General features: G+C 46.8%; 1 protein-coding gene across 4 annotated transcripts in view; it reads left to right on the forward strand.

Moving 5' to 3' along the window:
• NTRK3 (neurotrophic receptor tyrosine kinase 3) overlaps positions 1-13,619 on the forward strand; it is a 351,764-nt gene that overhangs the window by 298,939 nt on the left and 39,206 nt on the right. For 2 of the 4 annotated variants that reach the window (XM_073227000.1, XM_073226997.1), the window contains one exon: positions 11,181-11,255. The exons of the other annotated variants lie outside the window; for them this stretch is intronic. In XM_073227000.1, coding sequence (XP_073083101.1) covers positions 11,181-11,255 — 75 coding nt within the window. The remainder of the gene's footprint in view (positions 1-11,180; positions 11,256-13,619) is intronic. 4 annotated transcript variants of the gene reach the window in all.

Raw genomic sequence — 13,619 nt, forward strand, 5'->3', positions numbered from 1 at the left:
CTCCAACCTTCGCAGTTCTCTGTGTTCTGGGTAGGTGGACTATGAGAAGCTGCTGAGGTACCCCATTTTGTGAGCAACTTGTAACTCCAAACTCTGATAGGAACCCTTCAGATCTATGCAGTCATCGGCTGCCATCGTTAGACAGCAAGCAGGTCAGGCTAGGTTAGGAGGCCGGAGGAAAGCTTGGGGTCTCCTTAGATTCCCAGTCCCTAAACTCTGTTCTTTTCTCCAGCTTTAGGAAAGGGGGCCCTGTACACTAAGAGATGCAGACACAAAGTAGACATCCCGGCATGCTCAGAGCTTCAATTGCCCGAATGCCTACTATGGGACTTGGTGCTACAGTACGCACATCTTGTTTCAGTTTTGAAAAACAATGTAAAGTTTTTAAGCTGCACAAAGTGCGGAGGGCATGAACCTAGAGGAAGGAATAGAGGATAGATTTTACACTAATGAAAGGCATTGCAACCTGGTTTACTTGATGAAAGCCAAAGTATTTGCACACTGACCTCTACAAAATATCAGACATCTTGGAATCCAAGTCTGTTGAGGGACAGGACTGCTATTTAGGACACCTTGGTCTTGATGCCAGCTCTGTGTCCATCTTGGCAGTGAGAGCTTCACTTTCATCTGTGGAATCTGGAGTGTGGATTCTGGTCCTGTGGTTTCTGTGAGGTGTTGCCTTCTGTGGGAATAAGTTCTGGGTGTAATGATAAGTAAGCAGGAGGTTTGGTTTCTTTGGGAAGGAGGGGGACAGGGCCAAAGGTGGAAGAAGAAAGCCAAGGTTGTCTCAAGTGGTCTCTACCATCGATTTGCCCCAGAGCACAGCCGCTCAACGTCCCAGACCCCGCCTCCCCTCCTGATAAAGCAAGGGAGCAGCCTCCAGTTCTGAAAGAGGCTCTTCTTCCCATGATACCTGTGTCTAGTTTAGTGACTGAAATTTGTTTTCTGCTCTTCCCTCTTTTTCTTCTTCGAGATATTTAGGGTAGTTGGACAAACATCATCCTGGAGCAGAAAAATTACTGGACACACTTTCTTGATGTTTTTCCAATGATGGGAATTACCTGGATTCTTCTGTCCAGCTCAGTGCCTCCCGACCTCCAACCTTCCTGCACCATATCATACTTATCCCAATGCCGTGGTAGTGCCGGGACATTTAACTGGAACTCTGGCATTCTGCAAAGTGAAGAAGTGCAGTGGGGTGGGGTGCAGTGGGGTGGGGTGCAGTGTGTTCAGCCATCAAACATTCAGCAATCTAGTGTGAAGCTGTCTTGGAGAGGACATGGTGCCCAAGAGGCTGAGGTGCAAACCATGGGCCTCGAATAATGAGGTGGAGAAGTTACTTGGGGGTATTTTCTCCCCAGGGGCTTAGGAATGCCTGTCCTGGGGAGTAGCCTCCCATTTTGCTAATGAGAGCTAGGCAACCTGTGAATCATATGGGGACAAGAATGTAGGACTGGAAACAGGAAGCTTGGGTTGACATGGGATACATGTGTCTGTTGTCATGGCCTCAGTGTGTCCTATGTCAAGTGGGCACTTCCTGTCTTGAGGTTTCTCATCTCCTCACAGGTGCTGGCCACACCAGTACCACTGTTGCCTGTCACCTCCTGGAAACTCAGTTGAGAGTTTGAGGGGTGCCCTGCAGTTTCATCTTCAGCTACGTTGATGGCTTTAATGCTCTTTTCCTGGACGGGACTTAAAGAACTGAGTCTGGTTCAGCCACTCACTTACTTAGATGATATTGATTAGATCAGTGCTGTCGACTCAGCTCATAAGACTGGTTTAAATGCATAGTTTTCCAATGCAATTCTCTTTGCAGCATTATAACCTTTTCTTCAAAGCGACCCCTATAAAATAGGTAGGTAAGTAGATAGATAGATGGACAGATGCACAGACACACAGCTGTTCTAGTCGAAGTGGAAGGACAAGGAGCCATGGCATTCTGCCACCCTTACCTGCTCCCAGTTGCAGGGCTCTTGCAGCCCTGTGGTGGAGGGGCATCCATGTCCTGCAGGGCTGAGCACTGGAGCCACCTCAGCAGGCTCCCCAGTTATGATCTTGGGTAGGTCTTGTGCTTTCCAGCCACTCATAACAGTGACAGTGGTGACAGCAAGAACAGCAGCAATGGGGAGTCAATGAATGACTCTGCTGTTGAACCCCATGTGATCTCCTGCCTCTCGGAGGCTCACCCTCTGATCATGTAAACCCTCACACCCAAACTTGCAGAAGGAGAAATGCTCATTTTGCACATGCTGATTGTGGGGCTTTGTGCTTTCACACCAGCCTCTTCGTGCTCTGCCTGGGAAGGATGCTGGTCTTCTGAGAACTAAGACATCAGGGATATTAGCCTCCATTGTATAGATAAGCCTTAGAGAGGGTTGGTGATATGCTCAGGACCCTGATGTTCCTTAACACCACCATCGGTTTTGGAGCATTTGTACAACCTTTGGATGTGTGATCCATTGTGTCTATTTGCTAAGCTTTGTGCATGCTGGTTTCACCTTGTGCCAAATCCCTTACCCATTGAGAAGGTCCATGTGTTGGGGACGTGATTAGTTCAATTCCCTGACTGTGTGTAAGGATGAATGCAGTGAATCCGTATTCCCAAGGAAATTAGAATTTCATAGGGAATAGAAACAGGATGAATATAAACCATGGAGCTCCACCATAAGCCAGAGGGAAGCAAATCATGCGAAAGAGTGACCAATTTCAAAAGCCCACCTGAGAGGGATGACCTGGGTCTTGAGAGGTTGGTTGGCAGTCAGGGCTTGAATCCTAGGTGGGCACTGCTGCCAGGGGGGGTAAGCACGTGCCATCATGGAAGTAGCTTGGAGGTGGGCAAACGGAGAATGATCTAGAGCCGCGTGCCCCTTAGACCCAAACTGAGGGCACATGGAAGATGCATGGAAGGAATTGCTTGTAGAGGAAGGACGGGCACTGTGGGAGCTGTTGAAAGGCATGGGTAGCCGGTGAATAGTCACGGAAGGCTTGTCATCTGCTTCGGTGTACATGAGGCCGTGTGAGGCTGTGGCTCTGGGCAGCGGCATGCAGGACAGACTGCAGGAAGCTGAGGCCCCAAAGGCCGCAGTGATCCAGGCAAGAGGCAACGAGGCTGTGTGCCACGGTGGTAGCAGTGGTGTATGGGAGAAAAGCCATCGAATCAGGCGGCCTGCAAAGGTGAAGTGAAGGCCGAAGCCTGGCTGCTCAAAGCCTCTTGCAGTTTTGGATTGTAACCTGTGTCTTGTCAATGGGTTTCAGCCCCAGGCAAGTCAGCTATGGATTCAATGTGACCAAAGGAATTGACAGCAAAACGTTGTTGGGGTGAAAGGGTTATACCCAACTTTATTTCCAGGTGGCAGGTCAGTCACTAGAATCCCATTCACTCAGAGTGAGTCTGCACGCAGCAAGGCAGTCCCTGCCTCTGGGCCCCTCTGTCCGCACAGCCGTCCTCTGGGCCTCTGTCCTCGGCGCTGCCACCACTCCAGCCTCTGCTCTGCTCTCCTGCAGCCTTGCAGCCCTGCCACCGTGTTGCGCCCAGAGCACTGGGCGGGGCTCTTTATATCAAGTCAACAGCCATGTATTGCCCACAGATGTGCAGTGAGCTAGTCAACCAGGGCCAGGTGAGAATCCCGGCCACAGGAACTCTCATTTTATCCACACCTTGAAAAAGAGTAACAGTGACATTGAGGGTCAGGATGGATTTTTTTACAAATGCATCTCTTAGGCCACCTAGTCCAGTCTGTGTCCCTAGAGTGTTAGAAGCAGGTGAACAAATGCCAAATCATTCCATTTTAAAGAAACATGAAGCTGGAAGGAGCCTTAAATGTCATCTGTTTCACCCCTGTGGCCCCAGGCAGAATAGCATCAAAATCAGCTCAGACAGATGCTTGCTTCCTCTATTCCGCCACATCTCCTGGGATCCCACAGGTTTCCCCCTTATTCCTTCCAGCTGTGGCCCAGGGAAGCTATTAACAGTGAGAGATTTATCTTTTTCTTTCTAATTTGTAACACCCTTGAGAGTGGGAGTTCTCAGTTATGTCTAGCCAGAATCCCACCCGCTGCCAGGCAAGTCTATCTCATCCTATATCCTTAGTGGAGATAAACATGGCTTTTATTATAAAAGGGACATTATAATACTGAGGAAAACACTAAGACGATGCTCAGTGGGACCGAGTGGCTTTGTGCTTTACATAGGCGATTGATTGCCTTTTATTCATCGGATATATCTCGACTTATGGGGTATCAATAGAATATAACTATCTCCCTCCCCAAAATAATATCCTCTTTCTGAGAGCAGTTTCTAGTGGTATCCTAAACTTGGTCTCATCTCCCTGTAATTCTGAAATCTGGTTGTTACCTTCCGTTAATGCAAGCTTGGGATGGATGCTGTCATAGTCAGCCTTATCTCTCTGGGGACAGGTGCTTGAGAAAAAGATGGGGAGATGCCCCATCAGAAAATTCTGACAGCTGGAGGCATGTTTATAGTGGAGCTCATGGTCTAGAAAGGAGAGAAGACAGGCGGGGCTGGCTCACGCCACGCCCCTCTCTGCTCCGGGAGGGGGCGGGATGGGAGTGAGCGACTCTGTGGCCTGTAGGATAACAGACCCTGATTAGGTTCCTCAAGTGTAAAAGGCCTTTTTTTTTTTCTTGAGGCAAACTGAATATCTAACATATAAAGGTACATAAATTTCCATACAAATATCTTCTTTACCAGCTGTAATTAAGTTATTTGCATGTAAAAAGAACAGTGTGTTCCCTCCACTACCTCCTGGTAGGGAATTATATTTCTCTCCCAAGCCTCAAACCCCAAGACTTTGTGATCTGTCTGCGTCTAAACAGAAAGAGGAGGCGGCGGCAGAGGACTAGGTCAGTACAGCATCTGAAACTCAGAATTTTAACCAAAGTTTTTAATCCCGGTAGTGTTTCTGTTCATTTGTTTTTTAGGTTTAGCCAATCCCACCAGACAAAGTTGAGGTGGGGGAGGGGGTGAGCCTGAAAGTGGGGACAGCACCCCCTAATTCTGGAGTCAGGTAGATAAATATTCCTTTGAATCCTGAGCTTCTGTTTAGGAGCCATGTTACCTTGGGAAATTTTTAAAAATTTGCCAAGACTTAGATCCTCATATGAAAAAAAAAAAGAAAAAGAGAACATTTTCATCTTTTGTGCAGATTAAATAAGATAATATATGCAAATTGCCTGGTACCTATTAGGCACTCAATAGATGGTAATTATTATTCTATGTAAGTGAATAAGGTAAGAATTATATAGAAGGAATTTGAAATAATTTTAAATTACAAGCCAAGAAATTTCCTATGGTGGTCTTTAGATGCTGGATCCTAAAATTGAAGGGAAGTGCCTACTAAGAGAACTCAGGGAAATAAAATCAAAGCCACTAACTCCGTTAGGACTTATTTAGACATTCACAGTGGTTGGTTGGAAGCCCAGGTAGAAGCACAAAGCACTTCTCGTTGGTCAAAGGAAGAACTTTCTTATCCTGGGATTGGTAGCTCCAAGCAGGGGCTAACTTCTGATAACTGTCGATCATGAATTTTACAGTAGGCAGAGGTCTTCAGAATTAGAGCCCGTCTTCCAGACCTCCTAAGTGTGTGCTGCCCCTTGATACCCAAGGAAGATTTCAGGATCCTGTGCCCTAGAGCCTTGGGGACAGAGACAGGATTGACCAGTCCTCTCTCCTTTCTTTCTCTTAAATGCAACATGACGGTTGACGCTCCGTGTTGTGCATGGCCACAGGAGATAATGGATCTGCAAGAGCTTTGTGGACTGTTGGCTTGGGGGTTAGGGATTTTATCACCACCACTATAGTTTTAACACTGCCAGTATAGTTGGCTCAGCAAATGATCATGTACGCTCTGGAAAAAAATGAGTCATATTCGCCAGCATCTCAAAGTTTATTGGCAGGTGGTCATTATGCCATCTCTCCTATGCTGCCCATCACCTGATAACCTTGGCTATCTCTCCTCTATTGAGTCGTGTTCTGCAGCTTCTCCAGCAAGGATGGACCTTTAATTTGTGGCCCAGTTTGTTCTTGATGTCGATCATTTCCTTACCCAGTGGGTCAATCCCAGGTTCTGGATCTTTGTATTTATTTGTCTATTCATGCCCTTGAGTCATTTGTGTACATGCACGTCGAGAGCTCCCTAGAGCATAAATTCCCTTGAAGGCAAAGGAACCCACTCCATTTTTATCACAGGGATTTCTCATGGAATAAGTGCTTAATAAAAGTGCTTCATTTGAAAATATACAATCCTTTGTCAAATGTTTGTAATGGGTAAAAAATAATGGGTTAAGCATTTTTAGATGGATCTTTATAGGTCCCCACTTGCCAGACACCCATAGTCAGCATGTGAGGACCCTGGATAGGTGCATCTGGAAGAGGCGATGAGGTAACCTATGGGGAAGCCACAATTGATCTGATCCCCCCACCAAAGGCTAAATGTCTGCTTATCGGTTAAGAAGCCTGAGAGGATGTCTCCTAATAATTAAAATAGCCATGAGACTGCAATGAGCACCAGAAGGTCAAGTTATTAATGCATATAGGGGACCAGGTTACTCAAAGGGATATGATCAAAGCATTCACGACCAGTAAGCCAGCCTGTGTGGGAAGCCTGATAATACTGAGAATGCTGCTTAAAGAGGAAGAAATCAGAGCAACGGAGTTGGATGAGCCAATGGTCAGTGGCCTCCAGCTAAAAAGGACCGATATGCCCATATCCATCTGGTAACAGGGACTCACTCGCTTCCCAGTATGTTCAGAAATATTCTTGTCTTCTGCCGAAATCCTCTCTCCCCTGACTGAAGCCCAGAGAGGATGAACATTGCCACTGTCCAAGTCTATGACAATCCCTTTCCAGGTCTCTAGGACCAGCCAGTGTCCCTTCTAAAACACATATTCTTTTTTATCTGCATCCATCAGAGTACAGGCAAGCCATGATGGCCTGGTGGCACACAAGGTTTTTTGCAACCTTGGACACACATTTATGTTTTCAGCCATTTTATGCTGATCTTAAAGAGACCAACTGTAATTTCTTCATTTCCAAATAGTTGGAAGGAGTCACTTTATTGTTAGAATTCCAAGTGCTTTCCACATCACTGAATTTCCTTTATACCTAAAATGTGACTCCTTTTACTATTTGTAAATCTAGTTGCCTTGATACCAAGTATTGCATGCCCCAGGAATGGCAAGCAGATCTCAGGTACCAGTTCTGATTGAGTGGTAGTAGTTGCTTGGAGTGGAGTGATGGTAAGACCTTGATGGCTACATCTAGTCAGTGAAAAAGCATGTGGGATCGACTCGTGATGTCTGCCATGAGTATAGGCAAGGAAACCGGTGGTACCTGTGTCTGGCACATTCCATCCCAATTCAGGGATTTTACTGGACGCTTTTAGGCATGCTCTGACTTTGCTTCTCACAATTGAGGGAATCTAATATAAGGCATAGGTGTGAGTTTATTGAATGCCCCTCTGTTGAAAGGTCATGTATAGATCGAGCGGTCTGCCAGGAGCCTGCATTACTGGGGCTAACTTTGGTTTATTTACTCAAGTTCACATAGATGGGACTAGTGTCCCAACATCCTAAAGTATATTCTACTGGTCTTTTTCTCACACTTCACTTAGGTGTTTTGTTTGTTTTGTTTAAAAAAATCCCTTGTTCTTGGCAGATTTGATCCCTTGTTCCATTCTGTCAAGGTTTCTGGTTTCTTAAGTCTAGACACAGTTCTCCCTTCTTGCTCTGTGCCACCTGCAACTTTTCTCAATGTACCAGCAAGAATCTTAAGCATATTTTAATTTTTTTGAAAGCTGAAGAGCTCAGGACTTCGGTTTGCTGTAGAGTCCTGCTCCCAAACAATCAGTTGTTGATCCCAATGATCGGCATTCTTTGAACACAGTCTTTCCACGATTATGGCTCCACCCAACTGGACTCTTCTCTGACACACATCAACCTCTTTTGTTCATAGGGAGTCCTTGATAAAAGCCCACGTGAAGTTTGGGTAAGCAGTCTACACTGGCAAACTTGTGAAATCCTGGCTAGCAGTGAACTTGGAGGTCATCTTGTCAAACCCATTTATGTGACAGATGGGGACAGATGGGGGTGCCCAGAGAGGGAGGAGGCTCTTGGGTGTTTCTCAAGCTCATGCATCTGTTTGGTGGTAGAATCAAGACAGAAACACTGGTCTCCCATCTCACAGGTCCAGTGCTTCTCTGTGATCATCATCAAAGTACTTTGAGGTCTACCAGAGCCAGTGTGATTACTTCTAAGTACCTACTAGTAAACTGAGGCTCAGAAAGAGTAGTTGGTATTCCTCACTTTGCACAAAAAATTTAAGGCAGGATAGAGTTGGGTTCACTGTTGTGATTCGTTAAGTATGGTTTTTTAAGGAGGTCATTTGTGAATAGAATTTTTAAATAGTGTATGAGTATAGCACAGTTTCCATGAGATTGGATAGAATTTAGGGGTAGGCGAGGGAACCTACAATAAGCCAGTTCAACGATATTTTTTCTGGTAGGGCTTTGTGGCGGAGATGTTCAAGGAAAAGGAGACAAATGGGACGACTCAGGGCTGGCCCCATCGCAAGCAAGGAGACTTAATTCAGGGAGTTTGGGGTCTCCGAGGTAGTCAACAGCAAGGTGATCTTGGCCAGGTGGGGTCTCAAAAATGTAACACAGATTCCGGGAAACTGGGAGTAAGAAAGGGACACCAGGAGCAGGGAACGACGTGAGAACTGCTGCCCTAGGATGTCTAATTTTGCAGGAAGTGATTTCTTATGTGTTTACCGTGCAATGTATTCTTAGAGCATCTGTTGACATATTTGTTCATAATAGCTTGAGGTGTTCGAAAGGGCAGCACCCATGCCTTATTTCACCAATAACATATCCTCATGCCCGACATCCTATCTGGTATATGGTAGGAATTCTGTAAATGTCTAAGTGAAATAAACAGGAAGACAGGTGTACCTCTTGGTGAATGACTGCTCTGGAATGATGCTCCCGGCCACTGCAGTTTGGGACAGTCCGAAATCACCAAGCTGGGTTCATCACATTCAGAGACACTCTGGGGGGCTTGCCTTCCATCATCTTGGTCTGGTGAGTGGGCCCTGCAGCACCCACCCATACTCACAGGTGGGGCAGGATTAGAAAGCTCTAGGGTGGAGAAGTAGAGGGCCCAGGACGGTTGCCCTTACCGTGTGAAGAGGGGACCACCTCTCTGTAAGATGGGGGTTTGTCCACCCCCAGTGATTTCCCAGAAAATCCAGATAGCTGCCTGTTGGAGATGTCATAGCAACACCTGCTCTGAGCTGACATTGCAGCAGATGACCTCTGAGTTTTGCTTTTATGCCATTCTGAGATCCTGAGTTAACCCTGTCACAGAAAGTCACCATCTGTCACCTGCCCTGTCTCTAGCCCACCTCTCTCTGTGCCTCTAGTTTGTCCTGTTTGGGTACCTCAAAGCCTTTCTCTCTCTTTTCTGCTCTAAAATCCATAATGTCTTGTACATTAAAGAAAAAAATCTTCATTTGACCTTTCTGCCCCTTCCAACTTCCATTTATCTCCCCGGCTACTAAAATAGTTCATTTTCATTTTCTGTCTTAATTTTGACCACTTCATTGACTCTGCATTTTTCGGGGTCACTAATTATCTCATCCTGGCAAAATTCGTATGCCTTTCCTCTAAAACGTCAAGTCCTTTTTTGAGCTATCTGTTGAGTATCTGTACTGATAATGGCCCCACGCTTTGTCCCAGTCCTCTGTCCCCCGCTACTGCTTAACATTCGGTCCATGCCTTAGAATGCCTGGCTCTCTAATGTATTCCCCTCTTTAGCCCTTCTTCACCGCATCCATTGGTTTCTCTCCTTCCTCTCATTTAAACCTCTGTGGCTGCTCTTTTAGGCACCTACTTTGGAAACCTCACACACTCAGGTAGTTATAACCCCCTTTTCACTTTTAGGCAGAAGCCATTTGAATTTACATTTCAAGCTTCCGCCTCTGTGGAGTCTCTCTGTGATTGCTTAATGTCTTAGCCTCCCCTGGAGAGTTCGCTGGTGATTGAAACTTGGCCTATTGGAGACAAAACTCACCACAGTCACCTCCTGGTGCTCCTCAGCCACCCATTTACATCTGCGGACGCTCTCCGGGAGGTTCCCCAAAGGGGAGTCGTTCTTGAACCTGTCTCTTCCTCACCTATACCTAACTCCTCACCTAATCCTGCTTCGTCTCCCTTTACAGCACTCCAAGGCCACTTGTTCTTTGCATGTTGGCAGGAGCAAGCCTAGTCCCCTCCCTGGCCTAACACCACACGGTCCATGCATGTGCCAGCCTACCCACACCCTTCTATGCTTCCGTCTTCCCAGCTGCTTGCTTAAGGACCTCATGCGAATCCTCTTCTCGCAAAAATATACATTTCTCGCCCTGGCCGCCAGGACTCTCCAGCGCTCCACCAGTGTCCTTCATGACCCCTCCCACAAGAAGCCCCCCAGGGCCCCCTTCCCACAATGGCACTGGCTCATTTCTACCCGTGCCAGAGGCCTTCTCCCTCTGTACATTTGCTAGAGCTACAGTGGCAGAGTAGTACCGACTGGGTGGTCTTAACAACACAAAGTTATTTTCTCACAGCCTGGAGGCTGGAAGTCTGAGGTCCAGGTCTCAGCCATGCTGATTTCTTCTGAGGCTTCTCCCCTTCGCTTGCAGAAGGGACACCCTACAAGGAGTGGTGAATTCAGGGGGTTTTCTGCTGAAGACAGTGAGGGCAGATGTTCCCTCAGAAGCTTGAGAGAAGATGCTATGTTTTTGGCCTAAGAGGGTACAAATCTTAAAGTCCACTTCCTTTCAGAGTGGCAGTTGGTTGGAGGCCCATCTTGTTGGGAGTGGAACCAGTCTTGGAGGGAAGCCGGCTGGATCTCGGTGGCTCCCTGGCAGTGCGTGTTCGTGTGCCTGCCGAGCCGTTAAGTGGACTCCTGAGTGAGGGCTTTGGACAGGTTCACGAGGCCAGCCTCCCTCTCCAGTGGTGTGCAAGAGGTGTTTGGAGGCCGTGGCCAGGAGAAACACGCCGTCCAGTTAAAGATGTACCCATTTCCCTTCTCCCGCCTTCCATCCCTCCGTGCCTCCTTCCTCTGCCTTCATCCTTTCTTCTCTCTTCCCTACCCCGCTGTCTCCCCCATCCACTGTCAGGAAGGGCCATGCCAGAAGGGCGCGATCAGCGTGTCATGGCAGAGGCAGCGGCTAGCAGCACCGGCAGCTTCCGCAGTGAGTCTGCATTTCCTTTCCGGGGCTGGGGAGGCCGGGCGGGCAGTCCCCACACGGGCTGTCAGCTTGCAGGCTTTGGAGAGGAACTTCCATGGGCTGGGGCCGCTTCCCACCTCTTTCCCTGCCTCCCACCGGTGGGGCATCCTTTACCTTCCATGGAAGGGTCCTGCCGAAGCTACTGATGTGCTTGGGATGCCTCATGGGGAGGAAGCATGGTGGAGGGTGGCGGGGCCATGATCTGCTAAAGCTGGGTGCACATCCGGGAGAATCACGGTGTTCAGATGGCTGCCGAGGATTCTGTCCAAGGCTGCGTGTGTGGTGGAGGCTGGAAGCTCTGCATGGACTGTGGTTTGGCTGCTTTCTTGCATTTCGGGAAGTGTGACCTTGACTTCTGAGTCTGCATTGGGTGCCTGTACTCCCTTTAAGGAGCTAAGAATAGCACATAGGCTAAAGGGTCAGACGGACCAGAGGTCTCCCTGTTGACCTCAGCTGGAGCTTGGTCTAAGAAATCTGACCCTCAGGACGTTTATTATGGTGCTCCGTGACCGATTCACATCCCCAGGTATTTAGGGGAAATTGTTCCCCTCCCTATGTTCATTTCCATAACGATTTCTGGCTTGGAGATGGGACATACTGTGAAGTTGAAGTTCCACCTGTCTTGCCTTGATCATCAGACTGAATGGGATGGCTTCCTTCCACTTTTTGCCGAAGGGCTGTTTCCTTCTGTTTGGGGAATGGTCTGCTTGGGAAAATAAGACCATAGAATTCACGTATCTGACTTTAAAAATCCCACCCAGACTAGGAAGACACGAGTCCTGCTTGTCACTCAAGATGTTTTGCCACAAGCCAGATGCTGTTCTAAACACTGGCTGGCTGTGCTGTAGTTTTGAAGTGAGAAGGCTCTGGACTCTAAAACATGATATTATCCTGCCCCAGCCTTATGGACTGGTGCAGGGGTATGCTTTTACAATTTCATTTGCTTTCTTTTGACTTGGTTAGGGAAGTAAATTAACATAGCTTCCAGGTTCTCTCGGGGCCATGTTTTTATAGGTATCTCCTCTTGGCACTGTTAATAGTCAGGATCTTAATTTTAGGCGTTTTAAGTGTTAACTGTGTATTGTGAGAGTTGAGCAGAATGACCATGTTTGTTAGCCTTGTGAGAATTTTGGAAGCAGGACCATTATAAGACATTAATCAATCTCTTCTTATGCTTCTAAAACATCATATATATTTCATTCATATCAGGGTAAAAAAAAAAACTTGGTTTCAGGAGTTGAGAGCCTTAATTAAAATATCAAATTGGTCAAATTTATTCAATTCTACAAATATTTATTATTAATCAACTCTGTATATTTGTCTGAACTTGGACACCTCTGAGAATGGAAAGGGGAGTTATTGTTAATTAATTTGATACCTCCAGGCATAAACTGATACCTTCCCTAGTAAATGGAGGCATACAGTCACTCTATCCATTTTCTGTGAGTCATTCTTGGTGCCAGGGACATGATGGAATAAAACAGACAAAAATCTCTTCCCTTAATAAGGGAGATAGAAAATAAAGCTAAAGTAGAATATATTGTATGCTCAAGAATAATAGATCCTTAGAAGGAAAATAAAGCAGAAAAGAGAAAAACAAGAGTTTGGTAGTAGGGGTGGTGGTGGTGGTGATGTGTGTGTGTGTGTGTGTGTGTGTGTGTGTGTGTGTGTGTGTGTGTGTTGTGCGCGTGCATGCAGTTTTAGAAAAGGAGGTCAAAGCAGTTCAGTTGCCTGACTTTATTTAAGTTTATTTAGTTTATTTCAATCAATCAAGAGGGGCTTTCATGGCTTGGCTAACATTTTTCTGAAACAAGTCAAATCTGGAAGTTCTGAGTCCAAAGCAAGAAGTACAAAGTTGGGATGACAGAAATCAAAGAGGGAAAATCCCTGGCCCTGGAAGGATACTTTGTCGGCCTGATGGTCAGGTTTCATGGCTGATTGTCATGACTGAGAGTGTCAGAAAGTGGCTGGGGCTGTGGATTCATCCACTGAGGGAGCATCTTCTAGAGAGGCCCTTGGTCTGTGCCCCGCCCTGGCCACTTAGGGTATCTTAAAGCCCTTTGTTTTACATCTGGTGTCCTGGGGTGGGCAGAGGATGGCAATTTACATTGGTTGGGCATTTCCACCAGTCAGGCACTTTGCCAGGGGCCTTGAATAAGTTCATTTATTTCATCTATACTGTTGCCATGACGAAGTTATCATAGTCCCCACTTCAGGGTTGAGAACGCTGTGCTGCAAACACAAACTACAGCACTGCGGAGCCAGGATTTAAAGCCAGTTGGAACTAAGTCTGACATCCTGCCTTCATCAGTTAGTCTCTGCATCTGT

The sequence above is a fragment of the Manis javanica genome, chromosome 18, assembly GCF_040802235.1.
Source record: "Manis javanica isolate MJ-LG chromosome 18, MJ_LKY, whole genome shotgun sequence".
In the NCBI taxonomy this organism is placed as follows: Eukaryota; Metazoa; Chordata; class Mammalia; order Pholidota; family Manidae; genus Manis; species Manis javanica.